The sequence below is a fragment of the Vulpes lagopus genome, chromosome 17 (genome assembly GCF_018345385.1).
Source record: "Vulpes lagopus strain Blue_001 chromosome 17, ASM1834538v1, whole genome shotgun sequence".
NCBI classification, from domain to species: Eukaryota; Metazoa; Chordata; class Mammalia; order Carnivora; family Canidae; genus Vulpes; species Vulpes lagopus.
In genome coordinates, this window is record NC_054840.1 from 24,167,046 (window position 1) to 24,182,061 (window position 15,016).

The 15,016-nt window shown below is 39.7% G+C and overlaps 1 protein-coding gene across 1 annotated transcript in view; it reads left to right on the forward strand.

Moving 5' to 3' along the window:
* The first annotated feature begins 417 nt into the window (after positions 1-417).
* C17H3orf70 (chromosome 17 C3orf70 homolog) overlaps positions 418-15,016 on the forward strand; it is a 78,829-nt gene continuing 64,230 nt past the window's right edge. The window contains exon 1 of the mRNA XM_041731972.1: positions 418-1,221. Within this exon, the coding sequence (XP_041587906.1) occupies positions 639-1,221 (583 nt within the window). The 5' untranslated portion in view covers positions 418-638. The remainder of the gene's footprint in view (positions 1,222-15,016) is intronic.

A 15,016-nucleotide genomic window follows, 5' to 3' on the forward strand; every position in this document is an offset into this window, starting at 1 on the left:
ACACATTCCACGTGTAGCACGTACACACTCAACACGCCCAACTACACACACACACCCACCACACCTACTCGACCTAACCGTCCCCACCCCCTACCACATACACACCAAACTACACGTCCATGCAACACATTCCACACACCAGTCCTGTGCACCATAGATGCATCTCTCTCAGGCACACGCACACCCGGGTTGCTTTCCCGCTCTGCAGTTGGGGTTGCAGCCCTCAGAGAGACTGGGGCGGCGGGCGGCTCGGGTCCCTGGCGCGCGGCGGAGCGGCCTCGCCCGGAGCGGGAGGCTTGCCCCGGGGGGAGTGCGCGCGAGCGGGAGCGCGCGTGCGCGCGCCTCGGAGCGGCCTCTGCCCACCCTGGGAGGTGTGTACGAGGGAAGTGTGAGCCGCGTGGGGCACAGGCTGCGTGTGTGAGAAAACCTCGCGGGCAGCTGCGCAGGGCCCAGCCCACCGAGCAGAGCGGGCGGGCGTGTCCTCGGTGTGCACAGCCCTCGGTGGAGGTCCCGAGACGACCCACCTCGGCGGGAAGTGCGCGTGTAAGCGGCTGTGCGTGTGAACACCACGCCGCCGAGCCGCGCGTTCGTCCATCATGGCCGTCCGTCGTCGGGGTCGGTCTCGGAGGAATGAGTGAATGAGCGGCAGGGGCTCGCTGCGACAGGAGGGCACGCCGGCAGCCTGTGAGGAGGCCGCGCTCGCGGACGGGCGCTCGGCGCCTCCCGGGGCTGGTCGGCGCGTGCGCGTGCGCGTGCGCGTGGGGACGCGGGCGCGCCGCGGCGGAGGGAGGCGGGAGGAAAGGCGGCGGCGGCGGCAGGCCCAGCCCCCGGTCGCAGCGCCCGGGGCGGCTCCTCAGCGAGTCCGGGACCTCCGCGCTCCCGCCGCCGCCACCAGCACCGCCGCCGCGCGCGCTGGCGTGACTCCCGGCCCGCGCCCTCCCACGTCCGCAGCCGGCTCGGCTTCCTGCCCGCCCAGACGCCGCTTCTCCCGGGCTCCCGGCCTCGGCTCCGCGGAGGGAGCGGAAATGAGTGCGGCGTCGGCGTCGGCGCCCGAGCGGGGTTGGAAGAGCGAGAAAGTGGACGAGGCGCAGGCCCTCGCGCGGAGTTGCGCTGCCCGCAGACCCGACTTCCAGCCGTGCGACGGTCTTTCCATCTGTGCCACGCACAGCCATGGCAAGTGCTTCAAGCTGCACTGGTGCTGTCACCTAGGATGGTGTCACTGTAAGTCGAGCCGCGTCTCCCCGCCTTCCGCCGGCGTCCCGGGGCGCTCGCGAGGCTGGCCCGGGTCGCGGCTGGGACCCCGGGGCCGCGGGGGCTCCGGGCGGGCGCTGCCCCGGCGCGGCGCCGGACACCTCGGTTGGCGCTGCCTTGGCAACGAGATGAAATCCCAGGGGGAGCCTAGCTTCAGCCACTTCTACAGAAGGGGATCTCCCCGTCCCAGGAAAACTAGAATCTTTTTCTTTTTTTTTTCTTTTCTTTCTTTCCTTCTTTCTTTTCTTTTTCTTTCTTTCTTTTTTTTTTTTTTTTAAATCTGAAACGGCCAGGCAATGTGTTGAGAAATGGTAGAGCACTGTCAGAGTTGACAACCAGAGGGGAAGCCTTTTTTTTTTCTTTCTTTTTTCTTTTTTTCTTCTTTTCTCTCTCCACCCAGGGTTGGTGGTTAAAGATGCTCCCCTTTCTTTCTCACTTTTGTCTTTCCCAGGCTGCTCTTTAAAAGAAAGAGCCCTTGGAAATCGAATTGTGGCCCGTTTATTGTATCCAAATTGAGACAGCGCTAAAGTGTAAGGGACAGCTTCCAAGAAGTTAACAGTTTGGAAGGGTGAACTCCTTCAGTATACAGTTGTAGCATATAGAGCCAATATAGGAGACTGCTTTAAAATTACAAAATACAATGAATGAAAAGAAGCTTTGATAATATTAAGCCAATTTTTAAAAGCCAGAACTAAATGGTCGAGGCCTTTTCTCTATGTTTATCCTGTGTTTTTTTCAAATGGATTAAACTTGAGTAGCCATTTGATCAGAATTCCACAATTTGATTAGTTCATGATATCAGGTCTGCTATATCCAATAAATCATTTTTTAAAGAAATGTGTTATAAACTTAGTTTCCACATACACTTATAATGAAGGTTTCTGGAGTGTTTATTCAAGGCACAGATTCTCAAAGTGATCTTAAGTTAAAATTGTTTTTTCCTTCTTGGTTAGAAAAAAATGGCTCCCAACAGGAGATGCAGTACATGACAAGTCCTTGTTTATGTTAATTGAACCTAGTGAGATATTTTAAATTGAATTTATGACTTAAAGGATAGTGAATTCCTACATTTTCTATTTACATTGAACATTATTGATTTGTGTGTGTGTGTGTTCTCTGTGCTGATGGGTCAGTTTCTTTCTGTAGTTCATTATTCCTATTGCTCTCAGATCCATTCCCCATCATAAAGCATTATTTCAGCGAGGGACGGGGTACAAAGTTGGAAGTAGCAACTGTAGGAAACCTGCGATGCTGAAGTGCACAAGTATGATGAATCTGATGAGAGGCCATTTCTTGGGGAAGTATAGAATCATAGTATAGAATATAAGGAACAATAAAGATGGTCAGTTCAGTGCCTGTCTTATTTCAGCAGTCTCTCCACTAAGTACAACATTCCCGATGGGAACCTTGCAGTCTTCTCAGGCAGCTTCTAAAGACATCTTTGATTCTTAAAACACTCTCCTATGGAGCTAAAATCAGTTTCTTTCTAACTTCTTTCCACTGGTCTTATTTCTACCTTGCGAAATCTTACAAAACAGTCTAATCCTTTTTAAGATCATGGCTTTTTCAGCTCTTCAGATACGCATATGAATTTTCCACGGACATAGACTGTCTTCTCTCTGTATTCCCAGACGTGCTCACAGTGTCTGGCCTGAAATGGATTTGAAATTCATGTTCATTGAGTGACTGAATGAAAGTAGCTATCATTTTCCTCTCAAGGCATTGTTTTCTTCTATTTATAAATTTCTGTTATCTCCTGCCTCCCCTTTTGTGGCATGGTATCCAGGGTCTTGAGCATCCTGGTTGTTCTATTCTGAACATGTGCCAATACGATTATGATCCTTTGCAGACTGTGACCCTTAGAAGGATACACAGCATCCCAGCTGTGGTCCGATCAGTCCAGAATCCAGCAGGACTGCTGTCTCCCTGTTTGAGATACTGCTGCTGCTGCATCTAGCATCACATTAGCTTTTCTGATATCATATTGAGCTTGCTGCTGTCAGACTGAACTAAGATTGTTGTCAGTTAAAGCCATTAAGCCCCTTTTTTGTTTGTTTTACATATGTGGCAAGTCATGGGACTTGCCCATCTCACAATTCTGTATGTATTTTTTTGGACACTGTTTGATACCTTAGATATTTTTCCCTATTAAATTTCACCTTAATTAGAATAAGCCCATTTATCTGCTTATTGTTGTTTTCTCAGATCCCAGCTCTTTCTTAATACGTATTTGAGCCCCCTAGTTTCATGTCGGCCATATGTTGGATGCCAGCAGTAGTATAGTAACCTTTTGCATCTTCATTCAAATTATTGATAAAATTGTTGAATAGGAGAAGGCCACAGATAATAGTCCTGAACCATGCGAGTAGAACTGACCTTCAAGTTGATGGTAGTTCATTAAGAAACACTCATTATTATGGTATTTCAGATAATTAGCTAGCACTTAAGTGTACTGCTATCCATCTTACATTTATCTTATCCATATGGTGTAATGAGAGCCTGGTCATATACCTTTTTGAAATCCTACTTTGTTGAAATCTGATAATTCTTATTGCTGCTTTTTTGATATATGATCTTTCTATAAAGACATTCTTTAAAAAAAGAAAGGAAATTAGATTAGTCTTGTTATTTAAGTGGGTTCCACAAATGCTTACCATTTTCGTTTCTAAGTGAAGCTATTTTTTAAATAAATAATCTGAATTTAGGAAAGGATTGATGTCGAGTATACTGGACTATTGTCACTTCTGTTCCTTGTTCTCTCTCTTTTTTTTTTCTTTAAAAAAAAATCAGATCTACATTTATTTGCTTGTTTCCAGTCTTTGGCAACCCTCCAGGTCTCCATGCTTCCTCCACTGGCAGCAATTCAGTGATCACATTCATGAAGAGCTTCATTTCATTTAGAGCAGCTAGGTGGTCTGTAACAGTCTTATCACCTAAATTGGGAATCAATTTTTTTCTACTTCCCTTTTTTAGCCCAAATATAATTTTTCTTGGAAAAAAAAAAGTAGAGCTCACACATTTGAGAAATTCTGCTTTCTTTTGGCACTCATGAACATTACAGCATCAGTCCTAAGCAAAATTCTTTTAATTCTATTAAACGGGTATTGAGCACCCTTTCTTTGTGAGAATTATTATGGAAACTGGGGATACAAATATGAATACAGCTGGATCATGCCCTTTAAGCAGAGTATAAGGACACGAGATTCATGCTATATTTATTTTTATATCCTTTAAAACCACAAGTGATATGGGTGAGAAAACTATCGATTTGTCCACCAAATCAGAAATTGCTGAAATGAGAGGACCACTTTGATACTTGAGAGATTTCAGAACAAATGAAGAAAGTTTATATGTGGTTTGTGTTAGAGTTGTGAAATTCATAACTTTATGAAATAGAAAAGGCTCATAATATATATATATGTTCATAAAAGATATATAAAACCTGTATACCTAGATCTGGTACTCGATTTATTGTGGAAGGAAATGGTGTATTTGCATAATGGCAGATTTTGAGTACCATGTCTGGGAGGAAAACTATGAAATGTTCTGTAGGTGTCACTGTGAAAGAGAGATGATTGGGTTAAATAAACTATGGCTCTGAATGTGTAACTTTTTTTTTTCCCCAGTAAGGAGTGATATTGGATGGAATTAATGAGCGGAGCATCCCAAGAGGAGTTTTGAGAGAGAGAGAGAGAAAAAAAAAAGGCATGGCTTGGCTAGGGAAGAGGCATGGGGAAGAATAAATCATATGCAGATATTATGAAGTAGATTTTGTGGCTAGAGTAGAGTATTTAGAAGGTATAATACATTAAATTGTTGAGATGTAAGAGAGGGATGAACAGGAAAAGTGATAGAAACCTTAACATTATAGCAATAATATGGGCAGTAGAGGAATGAAACTAGCAAGGGAGGTTATTTTGGTATTAGCATAGAAAAAATAGAAATTTATACAGTAATATCCATAAGTGGAAATTGGAAGAGATTGCATTTGGAGAGCGAGGAAGAGGAAAGTTTATAAAGGATAATTTCTAGATTTCTGCCTCATGCAACTTGGATGGATGATCGTGCCATTCATTCACTACTAACAACAAAATACTGAGAAGAACTAGGGTTTGGCTGAACATAGATTGTGAATCCAGTTTTGAATAATGAATCCATGGAGACCATGAATTCAGTTTTGGATCTATTGAGTTTAAGCTTTCTTGTCATCATATGGTAATGTCAGTAGGCAATTGGTTGTAGGGACCTAGAACTTAGAGGAGAGGTCTGCACTAGAGATAATATGGAAGTCATTTACTTATTTTTAAATTTTAGTAGTGGCCATGATGAAGCAAGAGACTATAGTATGAGAAATGAAAATCCTTAGGCTTTCTCTTTGGAACACTAATATATATTTAGAGTCTGGGTACAGGTGGCTCAACTCGTAGTAGAGTCTAAGAAGAAATGTGAGAGAAGAAAAATGTGGAGAGTTTTTTTTTTTTTTTTTTTTTTTTTTTTTTTTGCAGATTTTATTGCAGAAGCCAAGGGAAATGAGTGTCTTAAGAAAGAGTTTTAAGATTGGGGGCTCCTGGCTGGCTCAGTCGGTGGAGTGTGTGACTCTTAATCTCAGGGTTGTGAGTTTGAGGCTCATGTTGGGTGTAGAGATTACTTAAAAATCTTTAAAAGAAGAAAGAAAAAAAAGAAGGAATATGGAGATTAAATCAGTTTTTAGCAGGTAATTTCTTAGATATTGGCAAAATATACAAGTAACGACCTTCTTAATTATTGAAGGGAATGAAACATTTAGTCCTGCAACAGTAACTTCGGGAATATATTTAATTGCAATATTTAGTCAAAGCTATTTGAGATACTGAATTCTTCAAAGTAGAAAGAAGAATAGAATAACAGGAGCTGGGATACCTGGGTGCCTCAGTCAGTTAAGCATCTGCTTTCTGCTCAGGTCATGATCTCAGGGTGCTGGAATCCGGTTCCCTGCTCAGCAGGGAGCCTGCTTCTCCCCCTCTCTCTCTCTGCAGCTCTCCATGCATTCTCTGTCAAATAAATAAAATCTTTTTTAAAAAATGAGGGACAGGAGCTGAGAATTAGGACACAGAAATTATAGTTAATATTTTTTGAGTGATTATTTTGTGCCCGAGTAAGCTTATTATGCTAAGCACTAAATAGACAATTATGTCATTATGTCCATTCTACAGTTGAGGAGAAAGGCTTAGGGGGAAGTTAAGTAACTTACTTTGGGCACATAGCTAGTAAAAGTAGAGACTGGATTTGGATCCAGGTCTGTCTGATTCCTAGGACCTAGCTCGTAACCACCATAGGTTCTACAGAGCTATTTATTTATTTATTTATTAAAAGATTTTATTTATTTATTCATGAAGAGACACAGAGACATAGGCAGAGGGAGAAACAGGCTCCGTACAGGAAGCCTGATGTGGGACTGGATCCTGGGACTCTGGGATCTGGGATCCCACCCTGAGCCAAAGGCAGACCTCTACCTCTGAGCCACCCAGGCATCCCAACTACAGAGCTATTTAAAATTAATATGCGCATCAACAGTTTTTTTTTTTCTCCGTTAAAGCCAGTGATGGGGGAAAGTTGTTAAGAAATGAGTGGAAAATTGTAACAGTTGCAGAAGTGAAATACAGAAGAATGAGAACTTAAAAGGAGGTCATGGGATGTGATGGGGAATGAAATCTAAGTTAAGAGCTAGGGAAGAAGTGATGAGAAGGTGACAGGGGTGGGTGGGGAGTGTATGTGGTATGATGTTGGTGCCATTAGCAGAACTCAGAGTTGGCTTAATAAAATCACATAATAGATGAGTTCAGTTTTCTGCAGAAGACGCCTTAAAGGATGTCTTTTTCAGATTGAAAGCAGGAAGAGTGGGACTTGACGAAGTCTAATAGATGATATTAACATATCTAAAGAAAGACTGTCACAGCAGGTGGATGGGCAGCATGGAAATACAGAAGAAGGAATTTGAGAGGCAGAATTTGGAAATTTTTTTCAGGACTGTTCAAAGAAGGTGTTAACATTGCCTAGAGCTTAAATATCTGGTTGAACTATCATACAAATATTTGGCTATAATTTGGTTTCCTATTTATAGATTTCCTGTAGGGAGAGAAGGAGCTGATTAGAGAATTTAATTCTCAGGACCTTTGGGCAAATACATTTCTCTCCATTAGTTAGTATATTAGTATTGTAGTTTTTGTGTTATTCTATTTGTTCTGTTTTCCTGCTTCTGTACAACTTAGGGGAAACTCAGAAAGTCAAGTTGGATTTCCTAAAGGGCATCTCAGTCATATCAATAACAGTTGTTACAGAAAATATGTTTAAGAAGTTTGATGGTGGGAACTAGCAAAAAAAAAAAAAAATAGTGGTCATTTGATTGGATGAAAGAGTCAACGAAAGCTTTTTCCCTAAGAATGAGAGTTCTTACCATGTCTAGTGGTTGAAGGAAGGGGATACAGATGTCAAGAGGACAAGTGCAACGTTAAGATCTAAGTGAGATCCCTTAAAGCTTTTCAGAGATAGAGAAAACTGATAGATTTTTTTCATCATCGGGCTTCAATCAAGAACACACATCAATTTAACAATAACAATGACTGTGCTTATATGTAGGCATATCTTTTTGCATATAATCTTTATATATGCAGGCATCATCTTTCTGCATGTGTCAGCTCATTTAAACCTTACAACAACCCTGTAAGGTAGGTATATGAGGTTGTTATACTCATTTTTTTGGAATAGGAAACTTGCTGGTGATCACATATAGTCACTTTGGATACATATGGTAAATGTACATCAAAATCTCAACTGGCAACCATGGCTCTGGGTCACTTGGTTCCATTCAAGGTGCTATGAGGATGATTTTCAGCTGTTTTAAATTCTTTCTGGAACAAGCAAGATTAAGTAAATGGAGTAGAATTAGGATGGTTTCTGATTTTAAAAGAAGGGCAATTGTATGCAATATGAACATTTTCAAAGTTGCTGCAAACAGTATAAAACTGTGCTTTTAAAAGCTAACAATGGGGATCCCTGGGTGGCGCAGTGGTTTGGCGCTTGCCTTTGGCCCAGGGCGCGATCCTGGAGACCCGGGATCGAGTCCCACATCGGGCTCCTGGTGCGTGGAGCCTGCTTCTCCCTCTGCCTATGTCTCTGCCTCTCTCTCTCTCTCTCTCTGTGACTATCATAAATAAAAATAAATAAATAAATAAATAAATAAAAAAAAGCTAACAATGTATTGGCATAATATGAAGCTTCAGTCATCTCCTATTCTCAGCTGACTAACTGGGGCAAGTCACACTCCCCCCTTTTTTTGTTAGATTTGCATGCATACCATTAATTATTGCTGGCTTCCATGCCAATTGAACCTAGGGACTTAAACCAAATAGCTTCTGAGGATGTTTCTAGGATAATTTCCCCAATTCCAAAACCTTCATTTTATTTAGGTTTGTTTTCTTATACTGTAGAATTTCATTAATTAAAAGAACATTTTATTTATTTATTTATTTATTTATTTATGAAAGAACATTTTTAGAGAAATAAGTGTTGTTAATTCCAAACAATAATGGGAACACGTGTTTAACAATCAGAAGTTGTCTAGTAGAAAATCTGCTTTCTTGAAAAATAAGGAATTGTTTATATGTAGAACGAGGAAGGCAGAATGTAATCCTAGAAAGGACAAGGGCTGTGGAATCAGACACACCTTGGTTTAAATCATGTTTCCTCCATTTATTGGCAGTGTAACTTTGGACAGGTTACTCAGCCTCTCTCGGCCTTAATATTTCCTCTGAAAAAGAGGAATGAAAATCCTGTTTCACAGGGTCTTTGTGAAGATTAAATGACAAAGCAAAGTACTTCAGGTATTCAGTAAAGGGTGACATGAGGCCCTTCTCAAAAAGAACCAAACAAACAAAAAATGGAAATACCAGAAAGTAGAATTATCCTGAGAGCAGGCTCTGGCGTTGAACTGTTTGAATCCCGGCTCTGCCCACTTAACTAGTTCTGTGGTTTGGGGGAAGACAACCCTCTTTCAGTTTCCTCACTTTTAATGTGGGGATAATAATAGTACTAATCTCACCGTGTAATGATCATCAATCCTCAGCTCTGGTGACTTACCCCTTCCACAAATGCCCTCATTTAATCTGAAATTCACTTTGTGGCTGTATTCCTTTGTTCAATGAAACACTCAAAAACAACAAAGGCAGTAAAAATATGCATTTTGAATATTACATTTAGAAATCAATGAGTTGGGGATCCCTGGGTGGCTCAGTGGTTTAGCGCTTGCCTTCGGCCCAGGGCGTGCGTTGATCCTGGAGTCTCGGGATCGAGTCCTGCATGGGGCTCCTGGCATGGAGCCTGCTTCTCCCTCTGCCTGTGTCTCTGCCCCCTCCCCCATCATGATGAATGAATAAATAAAATCTTAAAAAAAAAATTTGTAGAAATCAATGAGTTTGTTACCCTCATTGTTGGAAGGCCTATTTTATAATAGTTACCATGTGATGATTACTTTTTGTCATGAAATCATACAGTCTGCTGCAACTCCCAAGCCCCTTCTGTATCCTGTTTTCCACCATTGTTAAGCAATGGTTAGTTCTGGTTAATCAGATACACCAGTTAATAGAGAGCTTTCATTTATAGCAAATATGGGTCAACAGGTTTCAAAGAATCAGAATATTATAAGAGTTACATTGTATTAAAGTGAAATGGAATATATTTAACTTTAATGATTTAGAAGCCTTATCAGGATCCTGTGGTGATACTTAGCCATCATTTGGAATGCTGATTTTATATGGAAAACGGCAGAAGTGCTACTTGATAAAGTAGTCCTGGCTGCTAGAATGCTGGAGAAAGCAGACTTAATTGTAGTCTTTGCAAATTGTTTTACTCAGATTCACAGAATTTTTGTTTTGTGTTTCTCATGATGTTATTGTTTGTTCTTCAGTTTTCTGATATTTAACAGTATTTTGTAAGCACACTGCCAAAAATGTGCAATATCTGGAGTGCCAACAATGTATATGTCTTTCCAGCTGTTTCTGCACAATACCCTAAAACAATCCCTTCAGGACAAATCCTTTAACTTGCCTGGTGTTTATTCATTTTAAAGCTAGATGTTTTGGTGTAATACAGGTGTATATTTCTTCCTCTGCATCTCATTATAACAGACTTAGATTTTAGTGAAATAAAAACATTAAGGGTGTAATAATTTGATATTTTATAGAAAAGTCTATATGTTAGATTTATTTGCTTTATGTTTTTCTGTCTACACACATACATGTATGCATACATACTTTTTCCTAAACTATTTAAAAGTAAGTTGCAAGTATCATGATATTTCACCTACTATTTCAGCATGCCTCTCAAGACTGAGGACATTTTCCTATATAATTACAATACTAATCACATTGAAGATAATTAATACTAACTCAACAGTGCCATTTGATATACAGTTTCCTTAATTGTCAAAAAATGACTTTTATAGTTGACTTTTTAAAAAATTCAGGGTCCAGTTGAGATTCATGTATCTCATTTCATTATATCACTTTAGTCTCCTATATTTGAGAATAATCACACTTTTGGGGGATGACATTGAAATTTTTGAAAAGCCCAAGTTAACTGTCTATATAATGTTCCATATATTTGTTTAATTGCTTAATCACGATTAGATTTAGTTTAACATTTTTGTTGAGTTATTGTATAGGTGATATTGTCCTAATAGTATTACGTAAGGAGACATAGAATGTCAAGTTGTTCCAATAATGCTAAGGCAGTAACTGAGAAGTCCATTATAAAGACACCATTTCCCCTTTGTTGCTTTTTAAAAAATTTCATTCTAAAACAGATATGGTTTTAAATACAGTTATCTGTGGGATGACTACTTTGGCACTGAATGATATCCTCTTCTCTAACAGACTTTAACTTAGCAATTTTAGTATTGACTGAAGAGTCTTAAGTGGATCACCTATTACATTGGTGGTTGCAAAATAGTGATTTTCTAATTCTGCCATTCTATCATTTTATGGCATTGTTTTATAAAAGGTTTTTTTCTACCTGCATCCCTTCAAGTATTACTATAGATAACTTCGTTCTTTTTTATTCATTATGTTATAATTAAGTACCATAACTTTTTTTGATGCTCAAACTGTCTTAAACTTGGCCAGAGAGAGCCCCTTCAAAGCTGACTTCTGTGTCCTTTTGAACATGTCCCTATCATTTTTTGAGTACTTCTTATTTTCTGGAACAAATTGTTCCAGGCTTACCTAGTAATTTTTCTGCCTCAGACCAGAAATCCATTGTTTTGTTTTTGAGGATCCCAGGTTCCTTTTAGAGATGAATGGCATGGAAAATATTATCTGGGCTTTTGGTGTGCTTATTTCTACTAGGATGTTACTGGATTTAGGCCCTTTCAGTAGACAGATCTGGGAAATGTATATGTGCATCCTTCACTTCCCCCATTCTGTATTTGTACCTCACTTCTCCATGGGTAAAAACCCTAGTTTCTAGTACATCATCATATTTACTAATTTCCTTTATCCTTAGCTACACACAAGATAGTTTTAGGGATTATTGCATTAACACCACTACCAATAGCAAGCTGATGAATGAAGTTCAAGATTCTTTGCATGTTTTGGTCTTTAGGCTATATTTTAGGAAGGATGTATAGTCAGAACACCATGTTCAAAAGTTTCTTGAATTTTTTTTTTCTGTGTGGCTATCAAGCTCATTTATTTCTGATTCTAATCAATATTGTGTTCACTTTTTTAACTTTTAAAAATTAACCTTTTTATTTTGAAATGTGTAGATTTATATGCTTTTGTGAGGAAATAATACAGAAATATCATGTATACTTTATCCAGTTTTCCAGTGGTAGCAGCTTACAAAACTGTAGTACAGTATTACAATCAGGGAATTGATACTGATACAGCCAAAATAAGTAACATTTCCATCATTTCAAGGCACCTCATGTTTCCCTTTTATAGCCACACTTACTTTCCCTCCTACCCCACCCCCTCTCAATCTCTGGCAATCCCTAAGTTGTTTTCCATTTCTATAATTTTATCATGTCCAGGAGGTTTTATAACTCATACAGTATGTAACCTTTTGGAATTGGCTTTTCTTCACTTTTGTCTCTGGAAATTCATCCACGCTGTTGAGTGTATCAATAGTTTCTTTCTTTGTGTTGTTGAGTTGTATTCCGTGGCATACATAGTTTAAACATTCACACATGAAAGGACATCTTGTGTGGCCAGTTTTTAGTTATTACAAAAAAACCTGCCATAAGGGGATCCCTGGATGGCTCAGCGGTTTAGCACCTGCCTTCAGCCCAGGGCATAATCCTGCAGTCCCGGGTTCAAGACATGGGGCTCCCTGCAGAGCCTGCTTCTCCCTCTGCCTTGTCTCTGCCCCTCTCTCTGTGTATCTCTCATGAATAAATAAATAAAATCTTAAAAAAAAAAACCTGCCACAAACTTTTGTGTCCAATTTCCTGTTTGAACAAAAGTCTTCATTTCTCTGAGATAAATGCCCAATGTTGCAGTTGCCCAGTCCAGTCCTATGGTAGTTGCATGTTTAATTTTTTAAGATGCTGCTAACCTGTTTCCCTAGAGATTGTACCATTTTATATTTCCACCAACAATGTAGAAGTGATCCAATTTCTTCTCCACATTCTTGTCAGCATTTGGTGGTGTTGCTCTCTTTATTTCAGCCATCCTGATGGGTGTGTACTGATAACTCATTTTGATTTTAATCTGCTTTTACCTATTAACATTCATGTGCTTATTTGCCTTTTGTGTATCCTCTTTGGTGAAATGCATTTTATCTTTTTTTTTTTTTTTTAGGACTTTAGTTTCTTAGACTACTTTTAGTTTTACAACAAAATTTACATGGAGGTAGAGATTTCTCATATTTTTGCCGCAATGCATGCATAGTCTTCCCTAATATTAACATCACTCATTAAAATAGTACATATTTTACTGAGAGTGAAACTACATTGACATTCATAATCACCTCAAGGACCATAGTTTACCTTATGGTTCAGTCTCCGTATTGTACATCCTATTTAGACAAATGTATTAGGACATGTATCTATCATATTATCATTGCCCTAGAAATCCTTTGTGCTCTGCTTCTTTATTCTCCCCTCATGCCCCCAGGCAACCATTGATCTTTTTATTGTCTCCATAGTTTTGCCTTTTCCAGAATGTCATGTAATTGAAATCATACAGTAGCCTTTTTAGATTGGCTTCTTTCACTTAGTGATGTGCATTTAAGGTTCTTTCATGTCTTTTCATGACTCAGTGGGTCTTTTTTTTTTTTTTTCTTTTTTAGCACCGAATGATATTCCATTATAAGGATGTATCCCTTTTATTTATTCAACTACTGAAGGGAATCTTGGTTGCTTCCAAGTTTTGGCAATTACAAATAAAGCTGTTATAAACATCCATGCACAGATTTTTGTGTGCATCTGTTTTCAGCTCTTTTGGGTAAATACCAAGGAGCGCTATTGCAGGATTCTATGGTAAGAGTAGGTTTAGTTTTCTTTGTCTTTTCTTTTATTTCAATTAATTAACACATAGGGTATTACTGTTTAGTTTTCTAAGAAATTGCTAAGCTGTCTTCCAAAGTTAACTACCATTTTGCATTCCCACCAGCAACGTATGAGAATTCTTGTTGCTCTACGTCTCTGCTAGCATTTAGTATTATCAGGGTTACAGATTTTGGCCATTCTAATAAGTGTGTAATGAACTCTCATATTGTTTTAATTTGTGTTTCTGTGACGACATATGATGTGGAGTATCTCTTATATGCTTATATGCTATCTGTATATCTTTGGTGAGTTGTCTGTTGAGATCTTTGAACTATTTTTTAAAAGATTTTATTTGTTTATTTATTTATATGTTTTTTTAAATTTTTATTTATTTATGATAGTCACACACAGAGAGAGAGAGAGGCAGAGACATAGGCAGAGGGAGAAGCAGGCTCCATGCACCGGGAGCCCGATGTGGGATTCAATCCCGGGTCTCCAGGATCGCGCCCTGGGGCAAAGGCAGGCGCTAAACCGCTGCGCCACCCAGGGATCCCTATTTATTTATATGTTTAGAGAGAGAGCACATGAGCAGCGGGAAGGCCAGAGGGAGAGAGAGAGAGGGAGGGAGAGAATCCCAAGTAGACTCCTCACCAAGCACAGAATCCCAAGTAGACTCCTCACCAAGCACAAATATTTTATTTGTTTATTTATTTATATGTTTAGAGAGAGAGCACATGAGCAGCGGGAAGGCCAGAGGGGGGGAGAGAGAGAGAGAGAGAAGAGAGGGAGAGAATACCAAGTAGACTCCTCACCCCACAATGTGGGGCTTGATCTCATGACTGAGACTATGCACTGAGCTGAAACCAAGAGTTGGATGCCCAATTGATTGAGCCACCCATGGGCTGCTGGCCCATTTTTAAATCACATGTCTTGTAGAGTTTTTGTATATTTTGGATAGCAATCCTTTATCAAATGTGTGTGGTTCTTTTTATTATATGGTACCAAATTGTGTTTGCTAACAGTTTATTAAGGATTTTTATGTCTGTATTTATGAGGGGTGTTGATCAGTATTTTTCTTTTTTGTGTTGTCTTTGGTTTTGGTATCAGGGTAATAAAGGTTCATACAATGAACTAAGAAGTTTCTCTCCCTCTTCTGTTTTCTGAAAGAAATTATTTAGAACTGATGTTAATTTTAATTTTAATTATTTGGTAGAATTCTCTAGTGAAATCATCTGGGCCTGG